The 26133-nt window shown below is 45.1% G+C and overlaps 1 protein-coding gene across 1 annotated transcript in view; it reads left to right on the top strand.

The window, feature by feature from the left end:
• The window catches only part of HKDC1 (hexokinase domain containing 1), a 49452-nt gene that overhangs the window by 17312 nt on the left and 6007 nt on the right, over window positions 1-26133 (top strand). Inside the window, exons 5-16 of the mRNA XM_060642555.3 lie at window positions 137-232; window positions 1257-1356; window positions 3434-3617; window positions 7018-7173; window positions 8280-8513; window positions 9754-10058; window positions 11707-11852; window positions 11947-12066; window positions 16176-16271; window positions 16475-16574; window positions 18242-18425; window positions 20438-20593. Coding sequence (XP_060498538.1) covers window positions 137-232; window positions 1257-1356; window positions 3434-3617; window positions 7018-7173; window positions 8280-8513; window positions 9754-10058; window positions 11707-11852; window positions 11947-12066; window positions 16176-16271; window positions 16475-16574; window positions 18242-18425; window positions 20438-20593 — 1877 coding nt within the window. The remainder of the gene's footprint in view (window positions 1-136; window positions 233-1256; window positions 1357-3433; window positions 3618-7017; window positions 7174-8279; window positions 8514-9753; window positions 10059-11706; window positions 11853-11946; window positions 12067-16175; window positions 16272-16474; window positions 16575-18241; window positions 18426-20437; window positions 20594-26133) is intronic.

Raw genomic sequence — 26133 nt, 5'->3', positions numbered from 1 at the left:
TGAAAGAATTGAGGGGGGGGGTTCAGCTAAAAGAAGAGAAAGCCATGGGGCTGCACTTGATGCATGAAATATCTGCCCCTCGTTTTCAGAACTGAGCACCTTCCTCATTTTCACTGGCTCTGAAATCTTCTCCCAGGGCATCCTGCTTTCATGGACCAAGAAGTTTAAGGCACGTGGAGTTCAAGACACTGATGTGGTGGATTGTCTGGCCAAAGCTATAAAAAAACACAAGGTGAGGAATTTACCAGTCCCAGCCCAGTTCTCTCGAGGTGGGGTCTCCTACTCTGCCTGCCCCAGAGGGGGGATCAGAGATGGGATGGATCTTAGGGAAGGTCTCACTGTAGATGTGACCAATTGTGACCAGTTTGGATGAGCCCATTGGTGAGCCTTGGTTCCAGTTGGTGAGCTGGGTCCAATTGCTGTTGGAAGGTGGCCCAACCCCCTCAGAGGGTCTTGGTTAGCCCCTATGCATGTGTGATGCTCTAGCCCCACCATTCCTCTCTGAGCTTAAAAGACTGCTTTCTTTCCAGTCTGGCTGTCTCTTCTGTTTTCCACTGTCTGTTCATGGGCTATCTTTATTCGTTGAGTAAATTTTATAATAATCTAAATACCTGAAGACATGCTCCTTGCTGAGCCGAAACGCATACAAATAAACCCAAATTATTTGTTATCCTGACAACGAGGAATATTTTAATGTATACCCTTCCAGTCTTTTTTCTCTTTAAACATGCAGTCACAATCTCTTGTATCTTGTGTTTTTCTCTTATTGTTTCGTTTTACTTTAAAATGTCCCCCCAAACCTTGGGGGAACCATAAGGTAATAACCCAAGTTGACTTGCCAACATGGGAAACCCAGATGGGATGTCCCTAGTGCTGCCCACGGAGAGGACTTGGCTGAGTCTGGTTAAGCTGTCCCTGTGGGGGAGGACTTGGGTCCCAGAATAAATATGCTTTCTTTGGTGTTTCTCAGATCAAGACTGCAGTCCTGGTGGTCTGTCACTCATATTTCATTGCATGGAGACCTTCACCCATAAGGCAGGAGCATGGGTTCCACTCTTTAGCTCCCGACTGCCATTCCTCTTTTCTAGATCCCGGAACCTTGATAGAGGCCTTGTTTCTTCCAGGCAGGCCCAGCAGGCAGGGTCTAGTAATTGTCTCGGTCACCTTCACCGCTTTCGCTTCCTCCGTGGGGAAAGATAAAGGGATAATGCCTCCTTCTCATCCACTGATGTCCTTTGGGACTTGTGTTCAAGCAGGACATAGACGTGGACATCCTGGCCTTGGTCAATGACACCGTGGGGACCATGATGACGTGCGCCTATGATGATCCCTACTGTGAAGTTGGTGTCATCATTGGTAACTCAATTTGACTTGATTCTCCGGGTTGGGAAAAGGGATCGGTCTGGGGCTTAGTTTTAGCCAACCGAGTAAATTCTGTGGAAGGGTGCTGACACTTCCTATTTATGAGAAGTAACATAGGGAAATGGAAAATTAAAACATGCATCCATCCATCCATCCATCCATCCATCCATCCATCCATGTGTTCATTCAACGAGTATTTCCTGCATGCCTTTTGTGTGGTAGGCCCCATGCTCTATTGGGTTTTCAGTGGTGAGTTAATACTCGGAGGTTCCTGAGCTTTCAGTGGGCAAGTGGGGGGAAGGCCTGAAAGGTATAAACGAGTAATAGAACTGCAGGTGGCGGTGAGGGGTGACATTTGAGCAGGGACCTTGGTGATGAGGAGGAAGGAGCAAAGTGGAGATCGAGAGGAAGAGAGTCGCTGCGAAGGAAAGAGGAAACCTATGGCCTCTGAGGTGGGATTGCGTCTGGGATGCTCGAGGACCCTAAAAAGCTGAATGGGGGCTGCACCAAAGTGAGTGAAGTCTGAGAGTCATAGGCTATTCAGGTCAGAGGGAGTGGACGGGACTGGGCAGATCGCGTGGGACACAGGACAGAGTTACCATAAGGTCTTTGGCTTTTGCTCCGAGGGGAGGCAGGAAGGCACTGGAGGATTTGGGTGGGGAATGGGTAAATGGAGTGTGCGTTTTTAAAAAGCTCATTTTGGCTGCCGTGTCAGCCAAAGAGAATTGGCTCCTGGGGCAAGAATGGAAGCAAGGTGACCAGCCAAGAGGTCACTCTATCTCCTGTGTGGGCGAGACATGGTGGGGGCCTGGACCAGGGACGTCGCAGCACCACGAAGGTGCCCGGTGGGTGGTTCTCGACACCTGAGCTGGGAGGGAGTCTGCCAGACACTGGCCGTGAGAAGGCAGTATGGGGGACAATAAAACCAAATGCATTAGATTTATCGACTGTTCTTGAACATTTCCTGCCACCTCCCCGTTCCGTTACCACTACTGGGGAGAGTTTTCTGAATTGCTCTCTCTTTGGGCAGGATCCCAAAGGGCAGGATCTTTGCACCCAAGCGGCTTGATCTGCCTTCCCATTTCCGGAGCCCTCAGCTCAGAATGGGATGGGCGCTTGCCAGTCACATCTTCTAACCGCTGTCACCGTGTCTTGGTGACAACGTGTGGCACCCTGCAGACTGGGAGCCACGCCTAAACAGAGTCCACACTTTTCTTAGAAAAGCTTACTCTAGGTACTGTTTTACATTCTGCTTCTCTCATTTCTTATTTCTCATGTTGGCTTTAAAATCCTCAGACCAGAGCATCAGGTAGGGGGAGATCCTTTAAAAAAATTTTTTTTCTAAGCAGCTTTATTGAGCCGTAAAAATCCTCTCATTTAAGGGATACAATTCAATGATCTTTAGTAAATTTTGAGTTTCCTAACCATCCCCACAATCCAACTGTAGAACATTTTCATCAGCCCAGTAGGTCCCAAACAGATTGTGCCCTTTTGTAGTCACTCCCAGTATTGTAGTGTTTGAGGAATCTCCTTGGAGTGATTTTGTGTTTGAATAATGGAATGTTGCTTTCTTATGTCATAGCTGATCACTGTCAAAGATAAGGATATAGCTTATGCCAGGAACAATTTGTGGCAGGCCGTGAGTACAGAATATTTTTAGTATCAAATAGAGAAGACGCTAAGTAGCTTAGAGAAAGGATTAAAAAAATTAACAGTAGGTTAGTGATTTTTTTTTTTTTTAATTTCCAAGGTTAGGTTAACTCATCCTCCTCTTTGTAAATGTGCTTTGTCAGCTCTCATGCATATTCATCAGGGACTTCTTCACAATCGACCCCATTCATGACAGCAAACCATTAACATCTGAGAAGTGTAGACTTGGCGCATCAGCTTTATTCCTCATGAACTCCAGGCTTGCCAAAGCTGTTCCCTCAGTGAGAACCAGGCCCGGGAAGTGGATCAAAAGCACTTTGTGGTACATTCAGAGGACTCTCAGGCAGTTAAGAGTTCTCTCTGTCTTTGCCCAGCTGGGAGCCCTTCCGTCTTTGCGTATTCGCTCTGATCCCTTGTTCAGGCACTGGCACCAACGCGTGCTACATGGAGGACATGAGCAACATTGACCTGGTGGAAGGCGACGAGGGCAGGATGTGCATCAATACGGAGTGGGGGGCCTTTGGGGACGACGGGGCTCTGGAAGACATCCGCACCGAGTTCGACCGGGAGCTGGACCTTGGCTCTCTCAACCCTGGGAAGCAGCTGTGAGTCCCCTCGTGTGCTCTAAATCGGGGCCTCGGAATTTACAGTAAATTGCCAGTCCCTCAGGTACACCTTATACCCGGCAGATTTTCTAGATGTGACTAGTTTCCTGCCACAATGATTCTGCGAGGCGAGGCTTGTGTTTCAGTTTCATTGGACACCTGTGGAAAGTGAAGGCAAGGAAATGGAGTGATGCCCCCTAGGTCATAATCCTGATTCAATTTCAGTCCGTATTTCCTGAGCACATATGTGTGAGGCAGGGGAGATACGCAGTGAACCCAGGGACTCGGGTCCTGCCCTCTTGGTGCGTTCGGACGAGGGGCCATAGAGCAGACCGATGTGGCCAAGGGAGCAGGACTCAGGCAAGTCCCTCACTGGTGTTTCCAGGGCTCCCCTGTCACCCCACTTTCTCAGAGGCCTGATCATAGCACCTGGGGGTCTTTCCCAACTCTCATCCCACACTCACCAGTGGAGTAACTATTGGGAGTCTGCCCTAGCTCTGCCTGCATGCTGAGCTCCCAGAGCTTGCCTTAACAAGCAGAGTGCCTTACACACTGTTGCAGCTCATGAAGTGTTTCTTAGACAAAAAGACATTTTTTAGATAATTTTTTTTTTTTTTGTGGGGCACCTGGGTGGCTCAGTCAGTTACACATCCGACTTTGGCTCAGGTCATGATCTCATGGTTCATGGGTTCAAGCCCTGCGTCAGGCTCTGTGCTGACAGCTCGGAGCCTGGAGCCTGCTTCAGATTCTCTCTCTCTCTCTCTCTCTCTCTCTCTCTCTCTCTCTCAAAAATAATAAATAAACATTAAATTTTTTTTCTTTTTTTGTTTTGTTTTGTTAGTTTTTTTCCTTTCAAAGTGAAAGAATAGTTTTTTAAAAAGTTTATTTGTTTATTTTGAGAGAGAGAGAGAGAGAGAGAGCGAGCATGAGCGTGGTAGGGATAGAGAGAGTGAGAGAATGAGAATCACAAGCAGGCTTGTTGCTGTCAGTGTAGAACCCGTTGTGGGTCTCGATCCCACGAACTGTGAAATCATGACCTGAGCCAAAATCAAGAGTCGGTCGCTTACCTGACTGAGCCACCCAGGAGCTCCTGAAAAGCCTTTCTTTAAAAAAAATTGAATAATTTCAAACTTACAGAGAAGTTACAAAAATGGTACAAAATTCCCCTTCACCCAGACTCCTTAAGTACTAATATTCTCTCTCTGTTTCTGTGTACATGTATATACATACACATATATACAAAATGTCTAAATAGAATTATTTTTCTGAACCATTTGAGACTAAGTTGCAAACAGTATCCCTTTAGTCCTAAATACTTCAAAATGTATTATTTGCAAACAAGTGTATTGTCTCACATAATCAAAGTATAATTATCAAAATTAGGAAATAAATACTTAATCTAACTTATAGAACTTATTCAAAATTCATTAGCTGCCCCATTAATGTCCCTTATAAAAGAGACGAAGTTCAGGCTCACACTTTACATCTTGTTGCTGTTGTTTTTAGCTTCCTTTAATCTGGAAATCTTCTGTAGTGTCTCCTAGTTTTTTATGATCTTAAGACATATAAGCCATATATTTTACAGAATGTCCCTCAATTGTATTTTCCTGATGTTTCCTCATGATTAGATTCAGGTGGTGTATTTTTGGCAGGAATATCACAGAGGGGACGATGTTTCCTCTTCAGTGCATCACATCTGGAAGCACATGCTGTGTGTTCCATCACATGTGATGCTACCTCGAATCACTCGGCTAAGGGGATATGCAAAGGTTTCTCTACCAGAAGGTTATTGTTATTCCTTCTGTAAAGAATACATATCTGGTGAAGAATACATATCTGGTGAAGCCTGCTTTGAGGCTATGTAAATATCCTTTCTCATTAAACTTTCACTCTTTACTTTTAGCATCCATTGATGAATTTCCAAATCTATTATTCCCTCCATGTTTATTAGTTGTTATTTTACTGTAAATAACAGCTTTCCTATCTCCTCCATTTATTTGTTTATACTAATATGAACTCATGGATTCTTTTTTTTTAATTATTTAATGGAGGGTTCTTCTTATCATTATTTATTTTGATGCTCAAATATTTTTGGACATGACCAATGGAAGCTTCTCCAAACTGGTCCCCTGTGTCCTTAACGATGTGCTCCCATCACTCTTGAAGTACTTCCTTATTTTTTCTGGCCCGGTGAGATGTTCCAGGCTCATCGGGAATTTTTCGAGTCCCAGCCATTTTCCCAAGAAGCTCTGATGAATAAATATTTTGAGTCCCTCCTAGAAATGATTCAAACACTAGAACCGCATACCTGGAAAACAAATTTCTGCTTTGGACGTACCTGCTCCCCAGCACATACCTGTTTCACTGGTGGCACAGAGCAGTCATGGCCCATGAAAGTGGGACCCATTTTTTGGACTTTGTCGTCCTCACTCTCTCCATCTCACTTAAAACAAATTTCATCCCCCAAACCCAACCAGGATTTCTTTTGACTGTCTTCTGCTTCTGCAATGTTCTAAGAGGTTTTATAACGAAATAGGTAAAGTTGATTAGAAAACAGGTTGTCCTTGATTTTGTGTCCATTATCTTGGAGAATAAAAATTATATTTAGTTTTTTCCCTGGGAAACAATTAGTAATTGCTTGTTGGGTACAAATTCAAAGTCAAGGTGTAGGTAGCCTGGTGGGATATGTCATCCACACTATTGTGGAACCTCTCTGGTTCTACAGACACAGCATCTTTCTCTCTGGGACAAAAGCATGGTATAGGAATTGGAAGTGTCTGAAATTTGGATTTGTCATGCCATGGTTGGTGATCTTAGGATCACCTGAAGTCCATGAAGTCAAGATTCCTTATACCTAATATGAGAATGCTACTCCTGTGGCCAGGGGTGATTTGTGATAAAGATCCTTGGAGTCAAGCACTTTGTGAGAAGGAAGGAATATTAGGTCTCCTCTAGCATAGTTCTCTCCTTTTATAAATTTTTAAAAAATGTTTATTTTTGAGAGAGAGACAGAGTGCAAGTGGGGGAGGAGCAGAGAGAGAGGGAGACACAGAATCCGAAGCAGGCTCCAGGCTCTGAGCTTTCAGCGTAGAGCCCCATGTGGGGCTTGAACCCGTGAACCGCGAGATCATGACCTGAGCTGAAGTTGGACGCTTAACTGACCGAGACACCCAGGTGCGCCCCCCCCCCCTCCTTTTATAGATGAAGAGAATGCATCCCAGAGAGAATAAGTGAGCTCCCAAGGGCACCCCGGGCTGGGATGGGGACTGAGGCCTCCTGACCCATGGAGTTGTCTTTCTGTTACTCCTGCTCTTGACCATGGGCCATAGCTCATGAGCATTGGGAAGGATGCTGCGTAACTAAAGGTGTTGCTGCTACTGATCTGTTCACCAAATTGTAGGTTTGAGAAGATGATCAGCGGCCTGTACCTGGGTGAACTTGTTAGGATCATCTTGCTGAAGATGGCCAAGGCAGGCCTCCTGTTTGGCGGCAAGAAATCCTCTGCTCTCCACACTAAGGGCAAGATTGAAACACGGCATGTGGCTGCCATGGAGAAGTAAGTGGCTGGCTGGGTCCTTTTCACCTTGACTCTGCAGAAGGTTAGAGTGGGGAGCCAAGGCGTGGTATGATCATGGTAGTGGTCCAGCTGAAGGGACCAGATCTGTCCAGATCTTCACCAGGACAACTTCGGACCTGGACCCAGCTTCGGGTGAGTCGGCGATGCCTACCATGGCTCAAGTGTGGCTTCTTGTTGGTTTCATCAGCCAGGGATTCTGTGGTTGGAGGTCAACTCCTTTCTTTTCCTGCCTTCTTCCTCCCTAAAGTGGTCACTTACAACCTTTTTAGGGCCACAGACCTGTTTGAGGGTCTAATTCAAGTTCTGGACCTTTTACCATAAAAATGTACATTTGTACTCAATTTTGCTTACACTATTAGGGCATTCTTGGGCCCATTAAAGATTCCCATGCATGGAATCTTAAGGTAAGAACTCCTGCTACAGCAAGAACCTTCTCTACCTGGTACTGTTGGAGACTGACTTTGGCTTTGGTGATGAGAGACCTCACACAGAGGTCCCTGCAATGGAGACAGGGCTGGTGAAGGCGGCTGAAACCAGTCCACTCAGGGTCCTGTTCCCCAGGCTTAGAAACCCCAGCATTGCCCTGAGCTTCATAATCAGTTTAGATTCTGAGCTCAGCAGAGTGGCATCTGACTCCTAGAGTCTGATTTTGTGCACAGCATAGCAGGGACTGCGTTTCTGTGAAAGGCAGAATAGTACAGGGTGGTTAAAAGGGTGAGCTCGTGATCTAACTGCCTGAGTTCAGATCCTGACCCTTGCAATTCCTGGCTATGCGACTGTGGGCAAGTTACCCTCTCTATGCCTCAGGTCTCTCTCTGTACAATAGGGCAATGCTAGTACTTCCCCCAGGATTGTTGTGAGGGTTGTGTTAATATGTGTCAAATCTGTAGACAAGTGCCTGGCATATAGTGAGGGCTCAGTAAACGGTGGCTGCTATGATCATTGTTGATATTGTTATCGTTATTCTATTACTAGGTGCCAGCTTATTTATTTTCCCACTCCTGCAAGGTGGGAAATGTGGTTCTCTAAGGGGACTCTCATGGGATGGAGAAGTGTGGTCTTCTCACTCCTATTTCCCTGGCCAGGTATAAAGAAGGCCTGGCCAATACAAGAGAGATCCTGACAGATCTGGGCCTGGAGCCTTCGGAGGCCGACTGCATCGCAGTTCAGCACGTCTGCACCATCGTGTCCTTCCGTTCAGCCAATCTCTGTGCAGCGGCCCTGGCAGCCATCCTGACACGCCTCCGGGAGAACAAGAAGCTGGTGCGGCTCCGGACCACCGTGGGCATGGATGGCACGGTCTACAAGATACATCCTCAGTGAGTGCCGCCTGCCAGCCTGCATCCCTCACAATGTGTCTCCCCAGAGCAGAGTCCCAGGGTTCTCTCTAAACTCTGCTGCTTCTCCGTGTTGCTGGCACCAACCACGTCCTGTTGGTTCTGAGTTTACAGAGGAAAGAGAGACTATATTCATCTAGCTGGCTGGGTTGCCTTGGGGGATCATTCTTAAATATTCTGGGGCGCCTGGGTGGCTCAGTCCGCTAGACATCGGACCTTTGATTTTGGCTCAGGTCATGATCTCACGGTTGTGAGATTGAGTCCTGCATTGGGTTCTAGGATTCTCTCTCACTCTCTGCCCCTCTCCTGCTTGCAGTGCATGCGCATGCTCTCTCTCTCTCTCAAAAAGAAAAAAAGAAAAAAAAAAGAAAAGAAAAGAAAAGAAAAGAAAAGAAAAATATTTTGCTAAACCCAGTTGCCTGACTAGAAGGGCATCCATTCATGTGTTTATCCATCTGTCCATCTATCTATGTTATTATCAAGTACCTACTATCTGGTAAGATTGGAAAGTAATATACACTCAGTTATATATGAGGAAAAATCAGAATGGCAGAGGGTGCCAGGTTCACAGGAAGGATACTGGTAAGAAAACACAGAGAAGTGAGAATTTCCTAGAAGGGGGAAGTGTGAGAGTCCCTCTGGCTAATAGAGATGGTATTGGAAGTCAGGTGATTACACACTGGAAAGAGCTGGGGAAAGAACCCTTCCCGTTTGGACAGAGATGATGCTCAGCCAATACAGTCTTGTGGACATGCCCTACTGATTGAAATATTAATGATAAAATAGCCATTTCTTGGGGTGCACCCGGGTGGCTCAGTCAGTCAAGTGTCTGACTTTGGCTCTGGTCACGATCTCATGGTTCGTGGGTTCGAGCCCCCCGTCGGGCTCTGTGCTGACAGCTCAGAGCCTGGAGCCTGCTTCGGATTCTGTACCACCCTCTCTCTCTGCCCCTTCCCCTCTTGTGCTCTCTCTCACTCTCAATAAACTTAAAAATAACAGCCACTTCTTTGAGCCTCCAAGTGTCCCTTCTGCTACCCTAGCTGCCCTAGCCCCTCCCCCCAGTCATCTCCTTACCCTCCCACCATCTGGCAACTAAAGAGGTGAACCCAGCTCCGCAAGGCTCCCCAGGACCCCACTCCACTGCTACACCTGGGTCTCTTCCCATTGACCAGGCATGGGCCTTTATGATTATTACATATTTTGCCATCACCCCTGCCTTCAGATACCCAAAACGCCTGCACAAGGTGGTGAGGAAACTGGTTCCGAACTGTGATGTCCGCTTCCTCTTGTCGGAGAGTGGAAGCACCAAGGGGGCTGCCATGGTGACAGCGGTGGCCTCCCGTGTGCAGACCCAACGGAAGCAGATTGACAAGGTGCTGGCTTTGTTCCAGCTGACTCAAGAGCAACTTAAGGCTGTGCAGGGCAAGATGCGGACTGAATTCGAGTACGGGCTGAAAAGAGACACCCACCTGCTGGCCACGGTCAAGATGCTGCCCACCTACGTTTGCGGGATGCCAGATGGTACAGGTGGGCCATGCACAGAGCTCTCCAAAACTCCTCAAACCCAGTTAGGTTGTTTTGTTTTAAAAGCCTTGGAGTCGTGTCTGTAATGGAGGGAGGGGGAGTAGGGTAGAAGGTCGGTACTCCTTCTGAATCTATTTGCCTTGGTTGATCCAAGGCATTTGCAACGGAAGAATACCTAAGTTAGGTCACATGTGTGTGTCTATGTAGTCGAGGACACAGAGTGTACCCCACGCTGTTGGCGAACAGAAGACCCAGGTGTTGTCCCTGGGAGCTGCCATCTGGACACTTGGAGTTGTCTGGCTTGTCTTCTGCCTGCTTCTCTCTCTCTCTCTCTCTTCTCCGGGGGCTTGGTTACTCCTCTCTCTCTCTCTCTCATTGCTTTCTGACCCTTTCCCTGTGCTCAGCCCAGAGGAGCCACTTTAGACAAGTGGCTTCTTGTCTTTAGACAAGAAGTGGGGTGAGTTCTTTAGACAAGTCACTTCACCTCTTTGAACCTCAGTAGCCTTACATGGAAACAATGACGTTTGTAAAATGCTTTTTGTCTTGTGATTTTCTTTGGAATCTCTCATCTCATTTCCTCCTCACAACCACTTCGTAAGTGATGTAGTGAAAAAATGATTCCCATTTTATTGCTGACAATTCGGAGACTCGGAGAGGTCAGATGACATACTCAAAGCCACACATCTGCACCTTGGGTCTCACAGCAACAGAGATCTTTTCCAGCGCTAATATCCTTCGAGTCTATGTGGGGAGAAAAAATAGGAGCAGTAAAAGACACTGTTCAAGTGTTCATTCTTTGATCTCTTTACTCCTTCTGCCTTCATTTTTCACAATTTCACTAAGTACCTATGATAGGTCGGGCTCTGGTCCAGGCGTGGCCAGAGAGCAGGGAGGAAAACACGGTCCCTACCCCTGTGGAGCTTACGTTCTGTTGGGCTGGCAGACAATAAGCAAAAGCCATGAACATTTAGTAAACAATAAACAAGGGCCATGTAGCAGCAGATGCTATGAAGAAAAATAGAGCAGGATAAGGGGTCAGAAAGCTGGCTGGGAGTGATGCCTTCGGCAAATTCGGGAAACAATAGAATGACCGGTGTGGCCAGAACGGAGTGAGAAGAGGCAGAGGGCAAGTTGCAAGGTCACACAGAACAGACTCTGGTGCTCTTCAACGTCAGGAGAAATGAGAGATACTATTGGCCCTGGATGGTAATGGGGGTCGGACTTGACATGGCTTCTTATTGGTCACGTGCAGGTGTGGGAATCCAGGAATGAGAAGAGCAGGGGGCAGGAAGAATCATTTCATGAACACTCCCTCTAGGCCACAGAGACAGGATGGAAACACCCTCCAGAGTTCATTGCAGTCAGTGTAGCCTGGCCTGGATTCACCCTCAGAGGCTCCTTGAGCATAAGTATCAAGTGTGGCCTTTAGCAGATACCGAGAAAAGCAGGCGGCCTCAGTCAGCCTCAAAGCGCCTGCCCAGTGCTCTGACGCTGTGCTTGGTGACGGCCACACTCCTCTGGCTCGAGAGCCCCAAGGGAAAAGGCTCTGAGTCGGCTGTATTTTGGTGTCTCCTCTTCCTCTCAATGCCTCCACGTGAGCCCCTGTTCTGTGGACGCTGGTGGAAGGCAGCTCCAACTTTCTCCACCACAGAGAAAGGCAAGTTCCTTGCCCTGGATCTGGGGGGAACCAACTTCCGGGTCCTCCTGGTAAAGATCAGAAGTGGACGGAGGTCGGTGCGAATGTACAACAAGATCTTCGCCATCCCCTTGGAGATCATGCAGGGCACCGGCGAGGAGGTGAGCGCCGGGCGGGGGAGTTCTGTGCCCGAGGGGCCAGCCTGCCACCCTGTGTCCCTGCTGGCCTGGCCTGACTGCCACTCTTTCCCTGCAGCTGTTTGACCACATTGTGCAGTGCATCGCTGACTTCCTGGACTACATGGGCCTCAAGGGAGCCCAGCTGCCCCTGGGCTTCACATTCTCATTTCCCTGCAGGCAGACGAGCATTGACAAGGTAAGACAGCCCCGCAGGCTTACAGACAGCCCGGTGGGCTTCTTTCTTCCACCAGGGAACCTCAGCGTACCTCTGAGTCAACGTTTATTTCCTCTTTTAAGGGTCTCAGGTTCAGGGCAGCTGGGGAAACATAATCAAGAACCTGATTATGTTTTCTACTAATATTTTCTATTCATTATGTTCCATTTTCATTGGTATTTTTTTGTTTTAAAGATTTTTTCATTTTTTTTTTTTTAAATAACTTCTATTCTCAATAGTGACACGCTCTCCTGACTGAGCCAGCCATGTGGCCCCACTGTTATTTTTTGGATTGAAGTTCACAAGAGATTTAGGGCAGTATACAGTAAAGGGACACATGTGTAAGAGAGCTGTTAAATGGGAGGTTAAATCATATTATGGAGAGATGGAGAGAGGTAATGACCAGTTAAAGCCAGTTATAACTTTTAAGTAGTAATAATGCCTGTGAACTCCTGGGCGGCCAGTGTAAACAGGGAGACACGGTAGGCTGCAGGGTGTTATCTGTTGAATGAAAGTTTACTGGTGCATCAGAAGTGTATTTCCTTCCTGATACTAGAATCGGAGAAAGAATTTATCACACAAACACTTACTTAGTTGACAATGAAGGACATCATGGATAACAGTTTTAATAAATCATTATAATAATTTAGAAACGTGTATCACCAAGGCTTTCTTGGAATTCTGGGATAAAAACGCCATTCTCCGGGGGCGCCTGGGTGGCTCAGTGGGTGGAGCGACTGAGTTCAGCTCAGGTCATGATCTTGCGGTTCACAAGTTTGAGTCCTGTGTCGGGCTCCGTGCTGATGGCTCGGCGCCTGGAGCCTGCTTCGGATTCTGTGTCTCCCTCTCTCTCTGCCCTCCCCCGCTCATGCTCTGTCTCTCTTTCTCTCTCTCTCAAAAATAAATAAACATTAAAAAAAAAACACCCCAAAAACCCCATTCACCAGCTCATGGAGAGGGAGCACGTGTGCTCTCTGACAGGCTTACTTACAGGGCTGGCGGAGAGGAGAGCACCACTTTTGAATTTATGGGGAGAAGTCTGGTCAACACAAGTCAACCAGAGAGCTCATGACAATGATAATAAGAATGACACCAAAGATTTGTTAAGATTTCATCTAATCCACTCAACGTCCCCATGATGTACGTACTATTTTTGTTTTGTTTTGTGCCATTTCTTTAATTGTAGTAAAATAGATATCACACAAAATTGACCACTTTAACCACTTTTAAGTGTGCGGTTCTGTGGCATTAAGTACATTCCCGTTGCCATGAAACCATCACCGCTATCCATCTTCCAAACTTTTTTATCTCCCCAAACTGAAACTCTATACCCATTAAGTAATAATTCCCCAGTTACCCCTCCCCCAGTCCCTCCTAACATCTAGTCTACTTCCTGTCTCTATGAGTTGGACTATTTCGGGCACCCCATCTAAGTGGAATCATACTGTATTCGTCTGTTTGTGACTGGCTTATTCCACTTAGCTATAATGTCCTCGAGATTCATACATGTTGTAGCATGTGTCACAATTTCCATCCTTTTTTAAACTCAGTGATATCTCATTGTATGTATGCATACTATTTTTAATCACCTTGTTGTGGTTAGGAAAATCAGAAGCACAGAGAGGTAGGTGACTTGTCCAAATTGCCACATCTATAAACACTGGTGATACTGGCCTGAGAGCCCAGGCTCTTACACTTCACCCTTGGGGAGACCAGGACCTGGAACCGTGTCGTTGAACCATTTTGGTTAAAATGCACAGCACACCTACATCTATATAATTAAAACCAAAAAATCAAGAAACAGTATTCTTACTGTATGCGTTACACTCCATTTTCTATCCTATTTCATTTCTCATATGAGAAAGTTGAGCCATGCAGGCCTTATCTGATTGGTCAGTACAAAATCAAACTGAGGCAGAGCTCTTCGGGGCTCTGAGAACAGCGTGGAAACATGCACGTCAGCAGCGCCTTCCCACCCGAATTATTCAGAGAATGAGGAGAGAGGGGTTCAAGAGGTTGTGTTATCCGGTAATATGGCTGACTCTCTTAAAATTAAAAATGCCAGAATGCTAAGGCCGGAAGACCCATTTCTCAAGACTCTATTTCTCAAACATGTGCCAAGAAGGAACGAACAAGGATGTTCACTACAGCACTCCTTTTTTATAACGAAACATTAGAAATAATTCAAATGGCAATGGAGGATGACTAAGTAAACTACAGCCTATCAGTCATATGGACTTAATTACTTGATTTTTATTTAACAGGCACACACACAGTGCTTCCTCTGTGGTGGACTATGCTCTGAGTGCTTCACAGATATTTCCTACCTAACGGGGAGGCAGCAGAGCACAATAGTTAAGAGCATGGGTGTGGAACCACGTTGGATCTTGGCTTCTCCACTTACTGACTGTGTGACCTTAGGCAAATTACTTAACCTCTCTGGTTTCCTCATTTGAAAAATGGAGATTAAAAATAGTACTTATTCTATAGGTATTTTTTATTTCTATGCAATTATACTTGAGGAATATTCTGCTCAGGGAAGGAATGTGGGACATCCATATTAACTGACCTGGAAAGGTCTAATTATCTCTCAGATTGGGGGGATGGAAAGTTAAAGGGGACTTTGTCCTTATCAGTAACACTCTAATTTTTTTTTACAAAGGCAACACATTGCAGTATGACTGCTGCCATTAAAAATTAAAACACTGGGGTGCCTAGGTGGCTCAGTTGGTTGAGCATCCAACTCTTGATTTCAGCTTAGGTTGTGATCTCACGGTTCACAGGTTCGAGTCCTACATCAGGCTCTGTTCTGGCAGCACAGAGCCTGCTTCGGATTCTCTCTCTCCCTCTCTCTCTGCCCCTCCTCTGCTCATACTCTCTTTCTCTCATAAATAAATAAATAAGTGAATAAATAGTGAATGAATGAATGAATCAGTCAATCAATCACCGATGGGGAAGGCAGCCACATGCAGCTGTCCAAAGTCCTGAATGGTCCATGAGCACCAAGACACAGCCACTCCTCCTGACCCAGGACACTTGGCCTCTCAGCCTCTCGGAAGTTCTGACAAGTTCATGGATACACAATTAAGAGGCAGGAGGAGACCAACTGATAGCTGGGAGCAAAGCCACTGATGGGGGGGAGAAAAAAGAATGATTTCTAAAAAATAGTATTTTTTGTAACTGCAACTAATAAGAAAGAGCGATTTTTTTTTTCAAATCTCTAGTGAATCTCTAGTGTTCTACGTACATCCACCAGGAAAGGAACAAGGGAGCCCAGCTTCCCAGGCGCCCCATGTGTGTGTGGTTTTTAAAAGAATGATAGTATAATTCAGCATCTGTATTTGTTTAACGTGTGTTTACAGTGTATGGTGAACATTTTTCTCTAACATTCAATGTTCTCTTACAGCATGATTTTTTATGACTGTTTAACGTTTCCTATATCAATGTACAAGATAATAGATGTATATTGTAATGATAGGATGCCTCTAGTTTTTCACTGTGGAACCATGCTTTGATGGACATTTTGTAGCATTTATCTTTAGTCACATCTTTAAAAAAATTTTTTTTATGTTTATTCATTTTTGAAAGACAGAGAGACAGAGCACAAGCAGGGGTGGGGCGGAGAGAGAGGGGGACACAGAATCCGAAGCAGGCTCCAGGCTCTGAGCTGTCAGCACAGAGCCTGACGTGGGTCTTGAACTCACGAACTGTGAGATCATGACCTGAGGCGAAGTCCGACGCTCAACCCACTGAGCCACCCAGGCGCCCCTTTAATCACATCTTAATCGGTCCTTGGTTAAATTAGAAATAGAATCCCTGTGATCCAGGCCTTTGTTCTGTGAGGTCATGGCCAGGGAACAGGAGTTGACCCTTGATAAATACAAGCTGCTGCAGTTGTTCCCCTTGGCAGTGGACCTTGTCTGGGCATCATGCTCTGGGCCCAGTGATAGGCTGCAGAGATGGAACAGTCAAAAGCACATGGTTTGGACTAGCAGCCGACCCCAGCACTTCGAATCTATTGGATGTTGAGATTGTGCAGTGGTCCCAGCAAACTATTATTGCTCAAATGAACTTCTTCTTCTTTCCTTCAGGGAACACTCATTGAGTGGACCAAAGGCTTCAAGGCCACTGACTGTGAAGGGGAAGATGTGGTGGACATGCTCAGGGAAGCCATCAAGAGGAGAAATGTATGTTATGGTGTTAAGGCTCATGTCTCACCTTGCCCTTTCTCCCAGGTCCCTTTACTCTGCCATCCTGTGCTGAGCCCTGTGACTCCAGCCTCTGCCGCACCCCCTCCCCCCCCAACCCCGCCCCACCTTGAGCTGATGTGGCCCTCCTGAGCCTGTTTGGCTTGTACATCCTACTTACAATATGGCTGCTTCCTTTGCAGGAGTTTGACCTGGACATAGTTGCGATCGTGAATGACACAGTGGGGACTATGATGACCTGTGGATATGAAGATCCTAATTGTGAGATTGGCCTGATTGCAGGTAAGTGGTCAGGCATGTCCCATTAGCCTGCTCTCATCATCTCATCTTTTGGTGGTTTCCTTTTATTTATTTAGTTGTTTTAAATGTTTCTTTATTTTTGACAGAGAGAGCACATAAGCAGGGGAGGGGCAGAGAGAGAAGGAGACAGACAATCTGAAGCAGGCTCCAGGCTCTGAGCTGTCAGTGCAGAGCCCGATGAGGACTCTGTGAGATCTCTGTGAGGTCACGACCTGAACCAAAGTCAGATGCTTAACCAACTGAGCCACCCGGGACTCCCTGGTGGTTTCCTTTTAACGTAGGGAAGTGCACAGGGACCATTTTTCCATTACACAGCAAGTCTAAAGCCAGCTTTGACCAAGGCAGAGATGAAGTTAAGATTAGGATTCCAGGTCTCCTACTTTCTAAATCTTTACTTAATATCTTTCTCCTTAAGGGTCCTTAGCCAACGTTGCCCTTTTGTTGAGGAAGGAGAATGGCATAGAAAGAAGCGATTTTCAAAATAGGGCCTTGAGGCAAATTATCCTGGGTGGAAAGAGACCATAGTTGGATCATGTGGGCCTAGGGCTGAAGGAGCTAGATTTTCATGAGGCTCCAACGTACATCTCCTCTGTTATCTGACCTCTTCTGGCTGTCAGGGTGCACAGGGTGGGGAAGAGTTGGAAAGAAGAAGAGAGGTATAAGAGAAGAGAAGGGAGTGGCCTGGCATATAATATAGGTATTTTAGGGACCTTTGGGAGAAGTCCAGCAGTGATTAAGCAGAAGGGTGGATTTCAAGGGGATGACTCCAATTGGTGAAGGGAAGGGGTTTAAACAGATGAAGATGGAGATGATAGGCATCAAGTGACAGGCACAGGTTACTAATGACAGAATCCGGGAAAGTTGTTCCAGTTGGTTGTCTGGACTCCCTGAATGTGAACAGTGGCTAGAACAAGGAGAGGGGGTAGAGTGAGATGCCTTCAGTGCCAGCCAAGAGTTTCATCTCCCAGAAACTCTTAACCATTTTGTGACTGTGGGCGGGTTACTCCTTCTGTCTGGACTTGAGTTTCCTCATCTGTGGGAGGGGCCAGGCTAGAATTAGGAGGACAAAGGGGTGAGACTTGCTTGATTGAATATAGTCGCTGCCTGGGCTGTTGCTCTGAGAATAGTTCTGAGACCACGTCATGAGCAAAGGAGAAAGAAGGTGGCCTATGGATGCCAATGTTTACTTTTCTAAGACTAGATAATTCCTCATGGTCCCTTCTAGCTCTGGCTGCTAACTGTGACTACTTGGGAGCTCACTTTGTGTGCCTATAGCTTACAGTGATGATGAGGAAGAGGATGATGATGTGATGCGATGATGACGGTGATGAGGAGAAGGAGGATGGTGTTATCTCAGGGACCCCTTTCCTGGATGCTTACTATGTGGAGGAAGCTTGTGAACACCATCTCATTTTTTCCTTTATAACAAATCTATAAGGCAGGTGTTATTTCCTTTTTACAGATGAAGAAATTGGACCCCTAAAAGATGAGATACTTGTCTACGGTCGCCTAGTGATGAGCGTTAAGCTGGAACTCATACCCAGTCATATCTGACTCCAAGCCTAAATTCCCATCCACTGTGCTCCTCTGCTTCTTTAGGACTTGGTGATGTCTTTTGAAGACTAAAGTCCCTTCATGATTCCTTCTAGGAACAGGCAGCAACATGTGCTACATGGAGGAGATGAAGAACATCGAGCTGGTGGAAGGAGACGAAGGGAAGATGTGCATTAACACCGAGTGGGGAGGGTTTGGAGATAATGGCTGCATAGATGACATCCGGACGCAATATGACAAGAAGGTGGATGAGGGGTCTTTGAACCCTGGCAAACAGAGGTGAGGAGGGCAGATGTGTGTATTTATGCATGTTGTGCTGTGTACGACATTACCAGCTCTGGGGGAGGGTACTATGTTCATATCATAGACAGTACAGCTTTGTATTTTTATTACAACTCTCCATCAGAGGTCAGTGCAGTGTCTGACTAGAACAAAAACAAAACACAGGGCAAGTTCCCAACAAGTGGAAAGGAGAGGTACCTTTTTCTAATTACCATAAGGTGACATAAGGTCTAGTGGTGGCTTTGGAAGTGATTCAGAGATGGTTACAAAGTCCATTCACTGTGGGCCAAGTGTCACAGAGCAGGGGAATGCTGACTTAGTAGGCCCTCTCAGGGTGGGCTTCTAGTAAATCCAGTTTAGAGGTCAACATCCTCAGCCTTTCAAGAGCTGGCTGCCACTCTGGTGACTTCTGTTGCAGTTGGGGGTGGGGGTGGGGCAGCAAGTGATGGATGGGAGTATTGGTTCTTAGTCATGATGTCATGTCCCACCATGGGTCACAATCACTTGTGAGGTATGTTCCAGTTACTAGTCATATTAAAAATACTGAAAGCAATGAATGATTCTTTAAAAAAAATAGAGTACATTTTCACTTGTGTTCTCATCGAGCTTCTTGATTAAGAGAGAAAGCAGTGGGTAGAATAGAGGTAACATGCTAGGAATTGATAATTAACCCAGGCCCATCCGTGGCAGCAGGTGTTGGCAAACTTTTTCTGTAAAGGACCAGATTGTAAATGTTTTACTATCAGGCCATATGGTGTTTGTCACAATGAAACTCAGTATCTTAATATATACAATAAGATGAAAATATAGATTTATCATGATGATGATATCCAAGTGGAGAAGTTGAACAGATAGGACATGTAATGAGATACCTGGGCCACAGATGCCTTGGTAACTAGGGAGCTGAGAACACTGTACAGGAAGATGCTTGGGCAAGGCCAAGACCAGCCTTAATGGTCCTGCTCTTCCTTTGGCACTAGTCTCTGTAGCTGAGAGGAAGGTGAGTTATGGTCAGCCCAGCTGAACCAGGGGTTGATCCAAAAAGAAGGAACCTTGTCTCTGAATCCCAAGTTGGGGCATTTGAGTATCATGGCTCTTCTGAAGGGGCAAGTTCCTTCTGACTCAGTTTTGTGTCTGAATCCACTGGAGGCTGACATTCTTAGAGTGAGAGTTTGAGGGGGCAACACGTTTGAATTTGCCTTGCTGTCACCATTATTTGTCTAAGTCTTAGTTTCTTAGACTGATGAGGTCCCAAGCAGTTAAGTGAGTACAAGTCCAGCACGTAAGTCTCAGATATACTCAGCTTTCCACTTGACCCTGCAGGAAGTGGCTGTCTAGCTCCACATCACTGTTATTAATACTGTTGCAGATGCCTGTGCAAAGTGTCTGGTCAGTGCCTGTTGGTTACAGAGCCCCCTTTCCTCTTGTTCCTTCCCTCATGGAGTTCATAGCCTGGTAGAAAGGGGGAGGAGAGCCAATATTTTTAAAGAACCCCTGGTGTGTGCAGTTTATTATTTCATGGAGAGAATCTCTAGTGAATCTCTAGATTTCTCCAAATACAAAGCCAAGGGGAATCTAGTAGACCAGATTTATAATACAAAGCCAAGGAGAATGGGCTTTGGGACCTGGCAAGGGACTCAATTTTTGCTCAGTACCTGCTCTGCGCCAGATGCTGGCCTCCCAACACTCTTGTGGGACCAGGAGTTTGCTCCCTGTTTTATAGATGATGGCTTACAGTGCTTGCTCAGGTCATACGGTTAGTATGTGGGAGAGCTGGGGCCTGGCTTCTTCCTGGTCAACATGGCTCCAAAGACTGGCTTTCCCACATCATGCAGACTTCTACATTGCATTTCTCTGGATCTACAGCCTACTCCGAACCACTCCAAACCAGGCAGTTGTTGGATGCCAATGGGCATACCTTCCATACCCAGACCCGTGGTCCTTTTGTGAACCACTCACCAGTGCTGATTTTCCTGCTCTTACCAATCTTATCTCTATTCTCCAAACAGATATGAGAAAATGACCAGCGGGATGTACCTGGGGGAGATTGTGCGGCAGATCCTGATTGACCTCACCAAGCACGGTCTCCTTTTCCGTGGGCAGATTTCAGAGCGTCTCCGGACCAGGGGCATCTTTGAAACCAAGTTCCTGTCCCAGATTGAAAGGTGATGTGTGAGCAGGTTCACCTGCTTGGTCTGAGAGGCACTGATTGGGATGTGCTGCTGTCATGCTGGGGTCCAGCAGGCTTGAGATTTAAAAATAAAAACAGTAAGGGCCTGGCTGGGCAAGGGGTTTCCTCCTAGAGCTGCTCTGTCTCTCCAGCTGCATCAGGACCACAGGACACAACTGAAGGGCCAGCTGCGTGCCTGGGCCCTGAGGTTCCTAAACTGTTACACAGGACTTAGCTTAGGCTGAAAAATGATCCTCTCTTGTTCCTAAAAAGTTGATGTGTCCATAATATGAAAGAAAACTCTTTAAAAAAAAAATCACCTATATGCTCATGACCAAATATAGCTGTTTTGATTTTTACATATTCCCTTTCAAATTTTTAAAAGTGTGTAAACATATTTGCATAATTGCAATCATGCTACACATATCATTCTGTATATTGTTTATTCAGTGATTGTACAGGACAATTGTCAGTTATAATTCTGGTTTCTATTTTATGATTTATTATGAAAAGTTCTTTTTGAATTTTTAAAAAAACATTTATTTATTTAGTTTTGAGAGACAGAGAGAGACAGAGCATGAGCAGGGGAGGGGCAGGGAGAGAAGGAGACACAGAATCTGAAGCAGGCTCCAGGCTCCAGGCTGTCAGCACAGAGTCTACGCGGGGCCCAAACTCATGAATGGCAAGATAATGCTCTGAGCCGAAGTCAGACACTCACTGACTGAGCCACCCAGATGCCCCTGAAAAGTTTTAAACATAGAAGAATAGAGGGAATGGTAAAATGAACTGACTGTTTGCATCACCACCTTCAATAATGATCAACTCATGACCAAACTTGGTTCATTGATATACTCCTGCTTTTCCCACCCCTAAACTGGATGAATTTGAAACAAATCTCACATTTAAAAAAAATTTTTTTTAACGTTTATTCATTTTTGAGAGACAGAGAGAGACAGAGCATGAGCAGGGGGAAGGCAGAGAGAGGGGGAGACACAGAATCCAAAGTGGGCTCCAGGCTCAAAGTCCCGATGTGGGGCTGGAACCCATGAACCGCGAGATCATGACCTGAACCGAAGCTGGACACTTAACTGACTGAGCCATCCAGGCACCCCAAAACAAATCTCACATTTTATGTGAGTTTATCTATAACTGTTTAAAAACTTTTTTAATTTTTTTTTTTAAATTTTTTTTTTTTTTAATGTTTATTTATTTTTTGAGACAGAGAGAGACAGAGCATGAATGGGGGAGGGGCAGAGAGAGAGGGAGACACAGAATCGGAAGCAGGCTCCAGGCTCCGAGCCATCAGCCCAGAGCCTGACGCGGGGCTCGAACTCACAGACAGCGAGATCGTGACCTGAGCTGAAGTCGGACGCTTAACCGACTGCGCCACCCAGGCGCCCCAAAACTTTTTTAATTTTATTTTTTATTTTTTAAAATTTACATCCAAATTAGTTAGCATATAGTGCAACAATGATTTCAGGAGTAGCTTCCTTAATGCCCCTTACCCATTTAGCCCATCCCCCCTCCCACAACCCCTCCAGCAACCCTCAGTTTGTTCTCCCTATTTATGAGTCTCTTCTGTTTTGTCTCCCTCCCTGTTTTTATATTCTTTTTGTTTCTCTTCCCTTATGTTCATCTGTTTTGTCTCTTAAAGTCCTTATATGAGTGAAGTCATATGATTTTTGTCTTTCTCTAACTAATTTCACTTAGCATAATACCCTCCAGTTCCATCCACGTAGTTGCAAATGGCAAGATTTCATTCTTTTTGATTGCTGAGTAATACTCCGTTGTGTGTGTGTGTGTGTGTGTGTGTGTGTGTGTGTGTGTATATATACACACCACATTTTCTTTATTCATTCATCCATCGAGGGACATTTGAGCTCTTTCCATACTTTGGCTATTGTTGATAATGCTGCTATAAACATGGGAGTTATTTTAAAAAAATTTTAATGTTTATCTATTATTGAGAGACAGAGTATGAGTGGGGGAGGGATAGAGAGAGAGCTAGACACAGAATCTGAAGCAGGATCCAGGCTCTGAGCTGTCAGCACAGAGCCACACCAAGGGGACTCGAACTCATGAACCGCGAGATCATGACCTGAGCCGAAGTTGGACACTTAACCAACTGAACCACCCAGGTGCCCCTATAATTATTTTAAAATGTGTTTATAAAATATTAGTTCTTAAAAAAAAAACATAACCACGTTACCATCACCACACCTAAAATAGCTAATGATAAACCTTAAAGTCAAAATATCCTGCCAATGTTTCTATTTTCCAAATTGCCTAAAAATAATGGTTTTTACAGTGCATTTGTTTGCATCAATATCCAAACAAGGTCCAGACAGGTCATTTGGTTGAGATATATATATATATATATATTTTTTTTTTTTTAGAATCTTTTTTAATATATAAACTTCTCTTGTTTCCCCTTGGAATATATTGGATGAAGAAACTTATTTTATCCTAGAAGTTTCCTGTGTTCTAGATTTTGCTGGTTATAGCATTTAAGATTTTCTTCTCTCTTATATTTTCTACAATTTCGTAGTTAGACCTAGATGCATGGTTAGATTCAGTGTTGAGTTTTGGACAAGAATATTTCAGAAGTGGCATTGAGTTGTCTCTCTTTTGTTTACTTTTATTTTTTTTTAAGTTTATTTACTTATTTTGAGAGAAAGAGAGTGGGAACAGGGGAGGGGGAGAGGGAGAGGGAGAGAGAGAGAATCCCGAGCAGACTCCATGCGGTCAGCACCAAGCCCAATGCGGGATGTGAAATCATGACCTGAGCCGAAATCAACAGTTGGACACTTAACTGAATGAGCCACCTAGACACTACTGTCTGTCTTTTATGATGTAAGTAGTCACTGATGCTTATTGCCAAGATCTGTGATTTCACTTGAGATTGTAAAATGATGGTAAGTTAATGCTAATACTCCTGCAATTTTTAGCTGGAATACTTCTAGAGACTTCCCCATCTCAAGCCTTTGGTGTAATTATCATTTAAAATGGCTGCATAATGTTACATTAGATTGCTATACTATAATTTACTAAACTCTCCCTTTAGTATAAGATGTCTAGCTTATAATTTATGGTTTCCGCAGTTCTGAGTAACATCGTAATTATTCTTTTTGTGTAACCATTTGCAGCTCACAAATTATTTCCTCAGGAGTAGAAGTATCTGGTTAAAAGAAGCATTTCCCGGGGCGCCTGGGTGGCTCAGTCAGTTAAGCGTCCAACTTCAGCTCAAGTCATGATCTCGTGGTCCGTGAGTTCAAGCCCCGCGTCGGGCTCTGGGCTGATGGCTCAGAGCCTGGAGCCTGCTTCCGATTCTGTGTCTCCCTCTCTCTCTGCCCCCCCTCCCCCATTCATGCTCTGTCTCTCTCTGTCCCAAAAATAAATAAACGTTAAAAAAATTAAAAAAAAAAAGAAGCATTTCCCTGTGGACACACTTCTAAAAAGGTGGTTCCACTTTCCACCACCACCAGTCATGTACAAATGTGTCAATGTCATTGCTTTTTTTTTTTTCTCCCTACCAGCGCCGTTCTTGTCCAGATTTGTATTTGGAATTTCTTTCAATTTGCATTCATTCATGTAATTTCCCTGGTCTGCATGGCCACATGCCAGCAAGCCACAAATCACTTTGGGAAAAACAGAAAACTCTTTAGAAGTGAAAGCAGTGTACTTAGAGAAATCAGATGGACTGTTGTAGGGCCGTTCTTGCTAAGGAGATGGTGCTGGAATCAGCAGCAGCAGCAGCAGCAGCAGCAATTTTGTGTTTCGGAAGTTGTGATAAGCAGATATCCAGCATCCCTTTTGGTCTGCTCTTCAACCTATTAGATTCAAAAGTGCAAGTTAAAAGTCATCACTGTTGATGACCAGAGCGATCCTCTTTTGCTGTGGGGAAAAATGATTTCTTCCTCATGTGCAAGAGATAAGCACATTGACTATCTTTGCTGTGTGTGTGTGTGTGTGTGTGTGTGTGTGTGTGTGTGTCCTGAATACAAAGGAAGATGTTCTTGGACAAGAGTAAGTTAGCAGGACCTATATGCCTCCAGAAATATTTGCTTCTGCCACACAAAAGGTGTCTGCTTTGGATGCTTTGGTTTCCTATTTCTAGTTATTTTATTTGTTTTTAAACTTCATGGTATAAAAAGAAAATCACATCCAATCTGGTACCAGTTGGGAATGGTAGGTGCTATGCTGTCTGTGGTCCATTTCAAAGCACGTTGTCCAATGGATGCAACAGCGATTCTTGGGTTGTGGGGAGTGTCCTAGGCTTATAGTCTCAGAGTCTGAGTTTAAGATTGCTTGTGGTGTGTGACCTGAGGCAAGTTGCTTCACCTTTCTGGACAATTCCTTTCCTTATAAAAGATAAGTACTGTACTGCTTAACTCCAAGGATTGCTCTGAGGATTGAGCGGGGGGAATGCAGATTAAAGAAGCGGGGTGGGGGCACCTGGGTGTCTCAGTCGGTTAAGCGTCCTGACTCTTGGTTTTGGCTCAGGTCATGATCTCACAGCTTCGTGGGTTTGAGCCCCACATTGGGCTCTGTGCTTGGGATTCCCTCTCTCTCCTTTCTCTCTGCCCCTCCTCCACTTAACACTATTTCTGTCTCTCTCAAAATAAATAAATAAACTTAAAAAAAAAAATAAAACAGAAAGAACAAGATAAACTGTGAAGGCTGGGACTGTGGAAAGAATTTCAGGTTTTATTTTTTTACATACTTAAAAAAAATCCCCCTTTTTTCTCCCTATACACATATTGCTCATTCAAAAGTAAAAGCAAGAAAATAAGAACCTACTGGTACTCCTACCAGCAACTGAATAGATTTCCTTCTGCTTTTTTTTTCTATGCAAGGATGCACATTCATGAAAACCAAGATCATATGGCGCATAGTATTTTATAATCTATTTTTTCACTTAATATGTCATGAATACTTGCCATAGCATTAAATAGTCTCATGCAAATTCACCTCTAAGGTTTACAAAGGATTCTCTTGTCTGGCTGTGCCACCATTCACCTGCTGAACCCACTATACAGCCGTATAGATTCTTTCTCAGTTCTCTCTCTCTCTCTTTTTTTTTTTTTCTCAGTTCTCTCTTGATAACATTCTTCTTCTCTAAGTATTCCCTGAGGCAGTCAAGGATATAATTTCACGTTGTTTAGCTTGGGAGTCAGAGCTCTGTAAGTTCACCATGAGAGAATCAGGGTCTAGACTCAAGGCCAGCCTGTCCCCGCGATGGGTGCTTTGCACGTGCATACATGCTCGTGGTCGCACGTGCAGATTCCTGCTCACAAAGGTGCTGATGGTACATTGTATATTAATTTTTTCACTTGCCCACTGAATATACACAGCCCTATGCTGGCTACTACTGAGAATATAGTCTTACCCTCAAGGACATGTAGTCTAGTTGGGAAGAGAAAGCAGGAAATCAGAAAAAGTTAAATAGAAGGAAAGCTAGCTTCTCATCAAACAGCAGGGCAGCAGGAGCTGGCGTGCTCAGTGGGAGAGTTTAGACGTGGTGTGAGAAACTGT

The sequence above is a fragment of the Panthera onca genome, chromosome D2 (genome assembly GCF_046562875.1).
Source record: "Panthera onca isolate mPanOnc1 chromosome D2, mPanOnc1 haplotype 2, whole genome shotgun sequence".
Classification (NCBI taxonomy): domain Eukaryota; kingdom Metazoa; phylum Chordata; class Mammalia; order Carnivora; family Felidae; genus Panthera; species Panthera onca.
Note: the sequence above shows the minus strand (reverse complement) of the source record. Positions and strands in the feature narration are given on the sequence as shown.